The sequence below is a fragment of the Lolium rigidum genome, chromosome 5, assembly GCF_022539505.1.
Source record: "Lolium rigidum isolate FL_2022 chromosome 5, APGP_CSIRO_Lrig_0.1, whole genome shotgun sequence".
NCBI classification, from domain to species: Eukaryota; Viridiplantae; Streptophyta; class Magnoliopsida; order Poales; family Poaceae; genus Lolium; species Lolium rigidum.
The window spans coordinates 190,604,198-190,617,197 of record NC_061512.1 but is presented as its reverse complement, the minus strand read 5'-3'; the positions used below and the strand labels follow the sequence as shown (position 1 = coordinate 190,617,197).

At 45.5% G+C, this 13,000-nt stretch overlaps 1 protein-coding gene across 1 annotated transcript; it reads left to right on the top strand.

Moving 5' to 3' along the window:
* Nucleotides 1–707: 707 nt before the first annotated feature.
* Nucleotides 708–2,054, top strand: LOC124658074 (WRKY transcription factor WRKY62-like). The gene is made up of 4 exons (XM_047196517.1): nt 708–779; nt 874–1,134; nt 1,227–1,343; nt 1,698–2,054. The coding sequence occupies exons 1-4, from the start codon at nt 708–710 to the stop codon at nt 2,052–2,054; spliced, it is 807 nt and encodes a 268-aa protein (XP_047052473.1).
* The last annotated feature ends 10,946 nt before the right edge of the window (nt 2,055–13,000 follow it).

Below are 13,000 nucleotides of genomic sequence, written 5' to 3'. Positions count from 1 at the left end.
TTGCGTCAATGGAAGCACCGACTTTGCTCACTAGATTGAAACTTGCGAAGCAGGTCGGGTGTCAATGGTTGATGGTTGAGTCGTCAGACTCCATGGAAGTGGTACAAGCTGTACTTGATCCTGGTGAGTATAGAGGTACAAGTGTGGAGGTCATTGACGACTGCCGGTGGCTGATAGCTTTGCTTGTGGAGACTTTCCAACAATATCCGCGAGAAGCTAATGGAGCCGCACACAAGCTTGCTCGCTATGGAGCTAGTCAGGGTTTGGTGGAGGTTTGGTTAGTTGATCCCCTGATTTTCTTTCTCGTGTACTCTTTGACGATCGTGTTATAATTCAAGAAACTTGCTTGAAAGTTTTAAAAAGAACTTGACCAAAATCGATTGTTATACTGTACGAGCCTAGGAGTCGTTGACATCAATCATCTTTGCTGACGTAAATACATGCGCTGGGGAGAGCGTCATGCGAATGACATCTACTCGCACAAAGTGTGACACACATGGGGGTCGTCAGCAAATTGGTCGATGGATGCATCCGTTCGGTCAAGTCAATGGATAAGGCGAACACGAGATTACTTCCTTCCCCTACAACTTTACAAGCTTCACGATTCCTCGCATTTCTCAACGTGCGTACACTAGCTAGGTCGTACCTGGGCGCGTCTAGCTATCATCTAGGGACGCCTGGTGCACTGTTCCTGAGAGGGAGAGGCCATGGACAATGGCGACGGCTCATCTCCGGCCGACGGCGCCGGGCTTCTCCCGCTCTTCGCCCGCTCTGTGCAGGTGGGTGATGAGCTCTGGTTGCCTCTATTCATGTTATTCTTGCAACTGCGCAGCTGATGATCATTCCGTGCGTGCGTGCTTCAACTCTGAGCAGGCCGAGGGTCTCGAGGAGAAGCTGAGGCGGGTGCAGGATGAGAACCGGCGGCTCGCCGGCACGCTCGGCGCCTTGCTCGCCGATCACCCCCACCTACGTACTCTCGCCAAGTCGCCGGCGACAGCCATTGCCGCGACGACGCCGAGCAGCTCCGCGGCCAATGCAGCGAGAGAGGAGGCCGTCGGCGTGAAGGTGGAGGTTCGGTCGAAGATCAGGACCGTCTCCTCGCGGGCTGAGCCGTCTGACTCCGACGCCAACCTCGTAAGTGCAACGAACACTGTCCAAGATTGCATTGTCATCACGCAGTCGCGGGCTGTATAGCTTGAGTGCTTGACCCCTTTGCGTGGACGCAGATCGTGGACGACGGGTACCAGTGGAGGAAGTACGGGCAGAAGGTGACGCGCGACAACCCGTACCCCAGAGGCTACTTTCGATGCGCATTTGCTCCATCTTGCCCGGTCAAGAAGAAGGTATTCCCATCTTGTAATAATGCAAAGGATAGTGCTAGTTCTCGACAGATCTATAACGAACTTAAATCTTGGTCAACCAATATTATCTATAATTTATGTGCAATTAGAAAAAAGATGTATAATTGCATACCCAAATGCAATTACATATCCGTGTGGAATTCTCACATGTACGAATCACGACAAATCTAATGACACTAGAGTCCACCTAAAACTAACCTAATTCTCGATCGATTTATAACTAGCAAATGGGTAATGAGACATATGAACTATTTTTTAGTAAAACGGGGACTACTTTCAACTGAATGAATGAGTGCAATTCTGCTGAAATTTTATCTAGATAATGTCTCTGGGCAGGTGCAGAGAAATGCCGAGGACACGTCAATGCTGGTTGCGACCTACGAGGGAGAGCACAACCATGCTCAATCCTTGGCTGGAGAATCCAGAGGCAATGAGTCCGTTGGCAAGGTTGGGTCCCTACCATGCTCGATCTTCCTCAACTCGTCGGGGCAGACGATCACGCTTGATCCGGTAAATCAAGGGTCGTGGTCGACCGTGCAGCCTGTCTCGAGGAAGGTTTTAATGCCAAATTTTCAGAAGCTCCTAGTGGATGAGATGGTGAATTCACTTAAGAATGACACGGAGTTCATGCATGCTCTGATTAATGCAGTGGCTAAGAAAATGGTCGAGAATATTCCAAACTATTTTAGTTAATGTGCTGAAGTACATTGGTGCATGGAAATGGCCATATATAACTCCTTTTAGGTTGATTTCTGCCATAATCGTGCGGCCCCGATCAAGCACTCCTATGTGCCTCAACTCTTATCCTTTGTCCACTCCCCCCCCCCCCCATCTCCCTTCTTCCCATTTTCCCCTTTTCCTCCATAGCCCCCCTATTGCTTATCATGCTAGATTGTGTTGTAAGTCCATTGATTCCAATGTGTGTTTTGGTAAATTTGGTACCTTATTTTAAATTGCATATTTGCAAATGATTTATATATATAAATATGTCCCATGGACAAACAGTAATGGGAATAAACAGAAGATGCTAAATGATATATGTCTAATCATCTGTCCAAATCCTGGTGTTTTCTCTACAAAAGGCTTTCTCGTCCCATTAATTTTAAAAATAGGAAGTTCACTTTCCTCCTTGAAATCTTGAGAATGTTAATTTTATGCTTGTTTTGGACTAAACGAACCATTGAGTCTTGACAAAATTCACCTCTTATATGATCCAAGCAAAACAATGAAATGGACAAAGAGAACCAATTCACCCAAGCAAACCGTTATGCACACCCCGCAACGCAAATAAGTGAAATCACCAAGTCCTGGCCCAATTGCTCTCGCTCGGTGGCCTCTCTCTCCCTTTCCCGGATGTAGCATCGTGTCAGCCGCCATGCCACCCTAGCGTCATCGCCACCTCTCTAACACCGACACATGTTGTTGCCTATAATGATAGGCAACACCTTACTATCCTGCACCTTTTCACTTGCACCGTATGTCTGTCCATAATGCCACCCATCACGCCGCATGCTTCAGGCTAACTCGCTAGTTGCGCCTTCCCGTAGAAAGTGAGGAGCGTAGTGGCATGAATTGACCAACGAATTCCTCTGGCAAACACATCGATGGAGGGTTCCTGTGAGGAATGTGATGGCAAGAATGAGCTTGGCATCATTTCGGAGGGAGATGCGGGCGAGCGAGTCGTTGGGCGGGATGGACTAACATCAGGGTCGATGCGAATGAACAAGGAAGCACGGCTTTGTTGAGAGTTCAAAGATCAAAAGTGGAGATTATTATATACTATAAGGTGATACATACTTGTATTTAGTCTTAGCAATCTTGGGAATTCTACTTGATACCTAGCTACCAGATCGTACGATTGTAACTAAAGTTTTGAAACTGATGCCAGCAAGTGACGTCATTAGGCTAGAGGAGTGCGTGAGCACATGACACACGCAGGCGCAGACTAATACACAACCACACGTACAAGACGTTCAATTGTAAGTTTGTTGGCTCCACGTGGTGCTATTTTTTTAGAGCTAAAAGAATGTGACCTGAAAGAAGAATTGACCTGCTTGACCGACACCAACCAGCTAGTTGTCCAGTTGCTGCTTAGCAGACAACATCAACCTCGTTATTATTGGTTGGGGCCTGAAGACTTAGCGACTGAATGGATCCTGACTTGCTTCCTGGTGACATCCTGTAGATACATCATAGAGGGCGTCATCCGTTGTACGTCATCTTTTATCGCTGCCAAGTGAAGCACAGCGCGCTCGGATGGAAAAGATCGATTTGGTATTTGTTGGAGAAGTCGAGTGTCTCAAGTGGGCACGTTCTCAGCTCGCGTATAACGACTTGGCGTTGCTAGTTGACTCGACTCCAATTCTCGGGTCTTGACCGGCCGCCGTGTCTATTTCATAGGTGCGCCGGCCGTGCATCGCACATCCTGAATCAGACATGCCTTTTGTCCCCACTGATGTTCACAATAGCGCAAATACTAGTAAACGCTCTTCTCTGTACAAAAACAAAAAAGTAAACGCACTTGCGCCTGAATTTACAGTGGGAATAGTAGTAGGAAACAAAACATGGAGATTACTCCTTGGTTCGAAGTGGGGGTTGATTGCATTTTAGCTCCCTAGAAACCAATTCATACATGTATAACATTCTATACGTCATATTAAAGCGCCATTTCTGTTTCTGTTTATTGCGGATGGTCTCTCTACTTCACTTCAAAGGGCTGTTGGCACTAATGAAATTGAGCCTGTTCGAATTTGTAGACGTGCACCAGGCATTTCTCACCTTTTGTTTGCAGATCATAGCTTACTTTTCTTCAAGGCATCGGAGGTACAAGCTAATAAAGTGAAGCAGGTACCAGAGTTATATGCATCCAGTACGGGGCAACTCATTAACCCCGGAAAATGCTCGATCATGTTCGGCGATTCATGCCCGGTGGATCAGCGAGTGCAGGTGAAAAATATCTTACAAGTAACACAAGAAACCTTTGAAACCAAGTATTTGGGTCTGCTCATGCCCGAAGGTAGAATGAGCCGAGGGAAATTTCAAAGCTTACAGGCCAAGCTTGCGACCTGCCTAATTGACTGGGATGATAGTCATAAATCACAGGCTGCTAAGGAGGTTCTAATAAAATCAATTGCACAGTCTATTCCGGTTTATGTGATGAGTGTGTTTAAACTACCGCTTGGACTTTGTGATGAGCTAACAAAGATGATTCGAAGATATTGGTGGGGGCTGAAAACGGGAAGAGGAAGACGCATTGGGTGACATGGGACATCATGCTACGTCCGAAGGACTATGGCGGTGTGGGGTTTCGAGACATGCGACTGTTTAACCAGGCGCTGTTAGCTCGACGGGCTTGGAGGCTCATACAATTTCCAAATAACTTATGTGCACAATTATTGAAAGCCAAATACTACCCTAATGGCTCCTTGCTTGACACTGTTTTCACAGGGAATGGCTCCTCCACATGGCATGCAATTGAGCATGGGCTCGAACTTTTGAAGAAAGGCGCCATATGGAGAGTGGGCAATGGCGCGAAGATTCGGGCTTGGCGAGACCCCTGGATTCCCAGGGATGGCTGTCACCAGCCACGATCGGTGCAAGGGCGATGCAGATACCGTTGGGTGGCGGACTTTCTGGAACAGGATGGATCGTGGGACGAGCAAAGGCTAAACCAATATTTCTGCCAGGAGGACATTGCGAATATCCTGAAAATTAGTACGTCAAGGCGTAACGAAGAGGACTTTATAGCTTGGCACCCTGACAAACGTGGCATATTTAGTGTCAGAAGTGCCTACAGGTTAGCCTTGCACTTGACAATGCAACATCAAGATTGTGGAGCTACTAGTTCTAGACCTGATGGCGCTAGACCAACATGGAAGATCATCTGGGACTGCCCTGTACCGCCCAAAGTCAAAATTCTGGCATGGAAAATCTGTAGAAATGCAATATCAACACAACTGAATCTGCGAAGGAGAGGCATCTCAACATCCAGCATGTGTCCTATTTATGGTTGTGAGGAGGAGGACTCCTTCCATGTTTTCCTCCGATGCCCGCATGCACGCGACCTCTGGCGTGCCATGGACGAAGTCTGGGACCTGCCCGCCGGTGACCTTCTAAGGCCGACAGGACCCGAGTGGCTCCTTCACCTCCTGGCCTTCATCCCAGCATGCCAACGCGCACCGACCTTGATGACGTTTTGGAGGATATGGCACGCCCACAATGAGATGACTCATGACAAACCCTGCCCGCCAATTGAGGGCTCCCACCGATTCCTAGTAAGCTACCTCAACTCTCTCATGCTCATTAAACAATTTCCGCACGCAGATATAAGTAAAGGTAAGATGGTCGTCAACCCGGAACAAGGATTCCGAAGACTGAAGCACAAACCGATGGTAGACAGAAGGTGAGGAAGAAATGGGTGGCGCCGCCGTTAGGAGAGGCTAAGCTGAACACGGACGGTGCTTATTCGAGTCAAGCTGCAGGTACGGGCATGGTTCTACGGGACCATAGAGGTGAGATCATCTATGCAGCATGTCGCTCTATACCACACTGTGGTGATGCAACTGAAGCGGAAATCATGGCCATCGAAGAGGGGTTGCAACTTGCCCTACACTGGACAGCGCTTAAGTTCATAGTGGAGTCAGACTGTGCGGAAGCGGTGGACATGATCAATGGAAGTACTCCTAAGAGCATCTCCAACAGACGCGCTATATCGCGGCGCGCTATACCGGCGATTGGGTGCGCTGTATACCGCTGGCGACGTCCTCCGGGAATTGGCGCGCCCATTCGAGGCGCATCGCCTCGTCGCGCTCGGCGATGAGGAGGCGCTGCTCCAGCTCTCGATGGCGGCGCTGCTGTTCGCGCGTGATCATCGGCGGCGGCGGCGCCATTATCTCCGCTTGCTCCCGCGTGAAGACGTCGTGGAAGTTCATCGTCCGCCGGGAGCGGCCGAGCCGCCAGGCGACGGCGTCGTACGCCCGCGCCGCCTCGTGCGCGGTGTCGAACGTGCCGAGGCGTATCCGCTCCTCACCGGAGCGAATTTCCGCGTCGAACCGGCCGCTCGGCCGCGCCCGAACACCGTGGTAGCCGGAGGATGGGCGGCGGCGCGGAGGCATCTCGCGGAGGCGGCGCGGTCGGAGGCGGAGCGGCCGGAGGTGGAGCGGCGCGGGAGGGAGAGAGGCGAGGAGGGGGACATACGCGTGGAGGAGGGAGACAGTTGGGCGTTCGCGCGTGGCGTGTTTATAGCGCGCGCGGCAGCGCACGCGGCAAGTTTCCCGCGCGGGATAGCGCGAAAGCGCGCGGACGGTAATTTTTTTAGCGCGCACGCCTTTTTCCCGCCTCCGCTGGAGCAGCGCGGCAGCGCCCACGCGCGGCAAACCGGCGGTTTTTTTACCGCGCGGGGCTTTTAGCGCGTCTGTTGGAGATGCTCTAATGTTTCAGCCTATGCTTTCAGAATCAACGTCATTCGTGAGTTTCTTCGGGAAAGAGATGTAAATATAATAAAGATTAGCCGCGAGGCTAATAAAGATTAGCCGCGAGGCTAACATGGTAGGCCACGAGTTAGCAAAACTAGGACGGGTTCAGAACAGAACTGAATCTTGGTTCCGATATGTTCCCCAGGAAATCGCTACGGCGGTTCAAACTGATTGTAATTCCCTTGTGGTTTAATATATATCTTTTTCTCCGCAAAAAAAAAAGCGGAATATTTTTAAGGTGAAAAACTCCCATTTACTAAGGAGCGGCACGTCTAGGTTACTTCGTCAATCTTGAAGCTCCGTGTCTCCAGTCTTCGCTACACTTTCTGTGAGTTTACAGGTGCGGTGCCGTGCTTGTGTGTGTTTGTGTGCATTGTACTTCACGTTTTGAAAAAGATATCGAGGAGATAGCAAGATACCGTATATAGTTTGTAATACTTGACTTGTTGCTTCACTATTTTGAGTATGTTACCACTTATCAGCTAGCCATGAAAAATACGTTTGAATAGCTAATCATGGCGTGAAAATACGTGTCGGTCCACTCATGATCTTGATTTAGAACCGTCAAAAAATGTATTTGTAAGTTTCACATATTTTTGAAATAAATCATGCACATATATATTGACATGATAGTTACTCGTGCTAAATTTTAAGATAAATACAATGATATCTTCCTACACCAAAAAGAGAGAAATTGGTAACTTGCACGGTTAAATTATGAAACTTGTACTCTTCATCTGTTACTTTATCGGTTTAACTGAAGTTATATACTTTTGAACTAAGGTTACAAACATGGGGCATGCACCAGTGTATTTTTTCAATTTAACTATTCATCCATGGTCATGAGTACCAATGTTTAGAAAATTCATACTAGTCCCGGTGAGGCGGGAGCGGTGATGTTTGGACATGGTGGTGACAATGCCGCCACAAGGAGAAGGAGGTCAGGCCAAAAGGGAGACATAAGTTTACAAACACTAACGGTTGCTCATAATTGTTCATAATATTCGTATATTATGCAAATGTTAGCATACTACAAGGGATATATGATGTAGGCCGAGTTGCTCCATCGCATCCCCCTTCCCCCGGGCCTCCCCCTTTCCCTAGGCCTTATACTACAATGCATAGGCAACATCGACCTTGGATTAGCATAAGTGAAGATGATGGTTTTAATTTAGTTGGCAATGGAATCATGATTTAGTTGCTCAATCAATTGACTAGGATCACGGAAAGAAAATGACAAATAATTTGGTTGTTACAAGATGGCATAAGTATTCATCCATGATTAAGTTCTGGGTGACCCGCAAGGGTACGATGAGGCTATGTGGTAGCTCTACTCCTAGTTGGATTGGATTCAAAATGATGATGGGGTACAATTGTGATTATAATGATGATTCCAACAAGTTTGATGGGGAACTTGATGGATCTATGGGGATGAAGTTGAGCGCTCTAGATTCTACTGACTTCTATGAGCTTGAACCTTTAAGCCTTGCATCTACATGGATCTAAAAAACTTGATCCTCTTGCGGATCTCGAATCCTCATATTATACATGGGTTCGAATGTTGGCCTGATGCAGTTTGATTAGCCCACCTCTCCATGATTAGAACTCCAAGATACTGACGAGTGGGACACATGGTTGCCTTCCTTGTGTCGCAAGGATTTCCTTGGGAACTCCACATGCACAACACCTTTTCTTGGGAATGTCAGCCAACGCCAGGCTGTCAGCATACTACATCTGATACGAGCTCTCAAAGGCTGATATGTGGTTGTGATGCCGACGGCCTAACCGTCAACATACCTAGGGATATTGTCAAACGGACACTATACTTTGACGGCCAGCCTGTACCGACAGTCAACCACTTTGTTGGCTTAGTAAGATATGTTGACGGCCATATCTGTGTCAATGATCAACCACTTCACTGGCATATGAAGATATGTTGACAGCCATATCTGTGTCGACAGCCAAATACGTATGTTGAACCTTTTTGTGGTCGCCGTTGTTCCCGCCGTTTCCTGGAGTGTATACTCCTAATTGCATAGTTTTTATACAAAATGACATGTGCTGTTCCCAATCACAATTAATGCCCTAGTTCACCACTTGGTTATTTTTGTTTAGGCTTATGTAAGGTTTTTTTTACATCCTTCATTGTCTCAAAGAGTAAAATGTATGAATAGTCCATACACTCGAAATACCAAGTTACGGTTATTAAAGACGTTGTGGGTGCTTTCTACAATCACTTGTGTTGGGAGAGGGTGATACGTCTCAAACGTATCTATAATTTCTTATGTTCTATGTGATACGTCTCCGACGTATCGATAATTTCTTATGTTTCATGCCATATTATTGATGATACCTACATGTTTTATGCACACTTTATGTCATATTCGTGCATTTTCTGGAACTAACCTATTAACAAGATGCCGAAGTGCCGATTGTCAGTTTTCTGCTGTTTTTGGTTTCAGAAATCCTAGTAACGAAATATTCTCGGAATTAGACGAAATCAAGACCCAGGGTCCTATTTTGCCACGAACCTTCCAGAAGACCGAAAGGGATACGAAGTGGGGCGACGAGGCGCCGCCACCATAGGGCCGCGCGGCCAAGGGGGCCCGCGCCGCCTATGGTGTGGGCCCTCGTCAGCCCTCCGACTCGCCCTTCCGCCTACTTAAAGCCTCCGTCGCGAAACCCCCGATGCGAAAAACCACGATACGGAAAACCTTCCGGAGACGCCGCCGCCGCCAATCCCATCTCGGGGGATTCTGGAGATCTCCTCCGGCACCCTCGCCGGAGAGGGGATTCATCTCCCGGAGGACTCTACACCGCCATGGTCGCTCTCCGGAGTGATGAGTGAGTAGTTCACCCCCGGACTATGGGTCCATAGCAGTAGCTAGATGGTTGTCTTCTCCTCATTGTGCTTCATTGTTGGATCTTGTGAGCTACCTAACATGATCAAGATCATCTATCTGTAATACTCTATGTTGTGTTTGTCGGGATCCGATGGATAGAGAATACCATGTTATGTTAATTATCAACTTATTACATATGTGTTGTTTATGATCTTGCATGCTCTCCGTTATTAGTAGAGGCTCTGGCCAAGTTTTTGCTCTTTACTCCAAGAGGGAGTATTTATGCTCGATAGTGGGTTCATGCCTGCATTGACACTCGGGACAAGGACGTGAAAGTTCTAAGGTTGTGTTGTGTTGTTGCCACTAGGGATAAAACATTGGCGCTATGTCCGAGGATGTAGTTGTTGATTACATTACGCACCATACTTAATGCAATTGTCTCGTTGCTTTGCAACTTAATACTGGAAGGGGTTCGGACGATAACCCGAAGGTGGACTTTTTAGGCATAGATGCAGTTGGATGGCGGTCTATGTACTTTGTCGTAATGCCCAATTAAATCTCACTATACTTATCATGACATGTATGTGCATTGTTATGCCCTCTCTATTTGTCAATTGCCCGACTGTAATTTGTTCACCCAACATGCTTTTATCTTATGGGAGAGACACCTCTAGTGAACTCGTGGACCCCGGTCCATTCTTTTATACTCGAAATACAAATCTGTCGCAATACTTGTTTTACTCGTTTTCTCTGCAAACAATCATCTTCCACACAATACGGTTAATCCTTTGTTACAGCAAGCCGGTGAGATTGACAACCTCACTGTTTCGTTGGGGCAAAGTACTTTGGTTGTGTTGTGCAGGTTCCACGTTGGCGCCGGAATCCCTGGTGTTGCGCCGCACTACATCCCGCCGCCATCAACCTTCAACGTGCTTCTTGGCTCCTCCTGGTTCGATAAACCTTGGTTTCTTTCTCGAGGGAAAACTTGCTGTTGTGCGCATCATACCTTCCTCTTGGGGTTCCCAACGAACGTGTGAGTTACACGCCATCAAGCTCTTTTTCCGGCGCCGTTGCCGGGGAGATCAAGACACGCTGCAAGGGGAGTCTCCACTTCTCAATCTCTTTACTTTGTTTTTGTCTTGCTTTATTTTATTTACTACTTTGTTTGCTGCATTATATCAAAACACAAAAAAATTAGTTGCTAATTTTACTTTATTTATTGTCTTGTTTGCTATATCGAAAACACAAAAAAATTAGTTTACTTGCATTTACTTTATCTAGTTTGCTTTATTTACTACTGCTAAAATGGCCACCCCTGAAAATACTAAGTTGTGTGACTTCACTAGCACAAATAATAATGATTTCCTATGCACACCTATTGCTCCACCTCGCTACTACAGCAGAATTCTTTGAAATTAAACCCGCTTTACTTAATCTTGTTATGCGAGAGCAATTTTCTCAGTGTTAGTTCCGATGATGCTCGCTGCCCATCTCAATAATTTTGTTGAATTGTGTGAAATGCAAAAATATAAAGATGTAGATGGTGACATTATAAAATTAAAATTGTTTCCTTTCTCATTAAGAGGAAGAGCTAAAGATTGGTTGCTATCTCCGCCTAAGAATAGTATTGATTCCTCGGACTAAATGCAAAGATGCTTTTATTGGTAGATATTATCCCCCTGCTAAAATTATATCTTTGAGGAGTAGCACAATGAATTTTAAACAATTGGATAATGAACATGTTGCTCAAGCTTGGGAAAGAATGAAATTTTTGGTTAAAAATTGCCCAACCCATGGACCGACTACTTGGATGATCATCCAAACCTTCTATGCAGGACTAAATTTTTCTTCGCGGAATTTATTGGATTCAGCTGCTGGAGGTACCTTTATGTCCATCACTCTTGGTGAAGCAACAAAGCTCCTTGATAATATGATGGTTAATTACTCTGAATGGCACACTGAAAGAGCTCCACAAGGTAAGAAGGTAAATTCTGTTGAAGAATCCTCTTCCTTGAATGATAAGGTTGATGCTATTATGTCTATGCTTGTGAATGATAGGACTAATGTTGATCCTAATAATGTTCCATTAGCTTCATTGGTTGCCCAAGAAGAACATGTTGATGTAAACTTCATTAAAAATAATAATTTCAACAACAATGCTTATCGGAACAATTCTAGTAATAACTATAGGCCATATCCTTATAATAATGGTAACGGTTATGCTAATTCTTATGGGAATTCTTACAACAATAATAGGAATACACCCCCTGGACTTGAAGCTATGCTTAAAGAATTTATTAGTACACAAACCGCCTTTAACAAATCTGTTGAGGAAAAGCTCAATAAAATTGATATTCTTGCTTCTAGAGTTGATAGTCTTGCCTCTCGATGTTGATCTTTTGAAATCGAAAGTTATGCCTAATAGGGATATTGAAAATAAAATTGTTACTACAGCAAATGCCATCCAAGTTAGAATTAATGAGAATATAAGATTAATGGCTGAACTGCATGCTAGGTGGGATAGAGAAGAAAATGAAAAACTAGCTAAAGAGAAAAATGTAGCTAAAGTTTGGACTATTACCACCACTAGCAATGCTAATGATTCACATGTTGCTGCACATCCTACTATTAATGGTAAAATAATTGGTGTTGGCAATGCTTCTACTCCTAGTGCAAAGCGCGCAAAATTACTCGAAACCGCTAAAACTGCTGAAATTGCTCGTGATAAAACCGCTGAAATTTTTTCCAACCTTGGGGATGATAATCCCATTGCTTTAAATTGTAATGATTTAGATTTTGATGATTGCCACATCTCTGAAGTTATAAAGTTCTTACAAAAACTTGCTAAGAGTCCCAATGCTAGCGCTGTAAACTTGGCTTTCACAAAACATATTACAAATGCTCTCATAAAAGCTAGAGAAGAGAAACTAAAACTTGAAACTTCTATTCCTAGAAAGCTAGAGGATGGTTGGGAGCCCATCATTAAAATGAGAGTCAAAGATTTTGATTGTAATGCTTTATGTGATCTTGGTGCAAGTATTTCTGTTATGCCTAAGAAAGTCTATGATATGCTTGACTTGCCACCATTGAAAAACTGTTATCTCGCATGTTAATCTCAGCTGATAATGCTAAAAAGAAACCTTTGGGGAAAGTTGATAATGTTCATATTATGGTTAACAATAACCTTGTCCCCGTTGATTTTGTTGTCTTGGATATTGAATGCAATGCATCTTGCCCCATTATATTGGGAAGACCTTTTCTTCGAACCGTTGGTGCTACTATTGATATGAAGGAAGGTAATATTAAATATCAATTTCCTCTC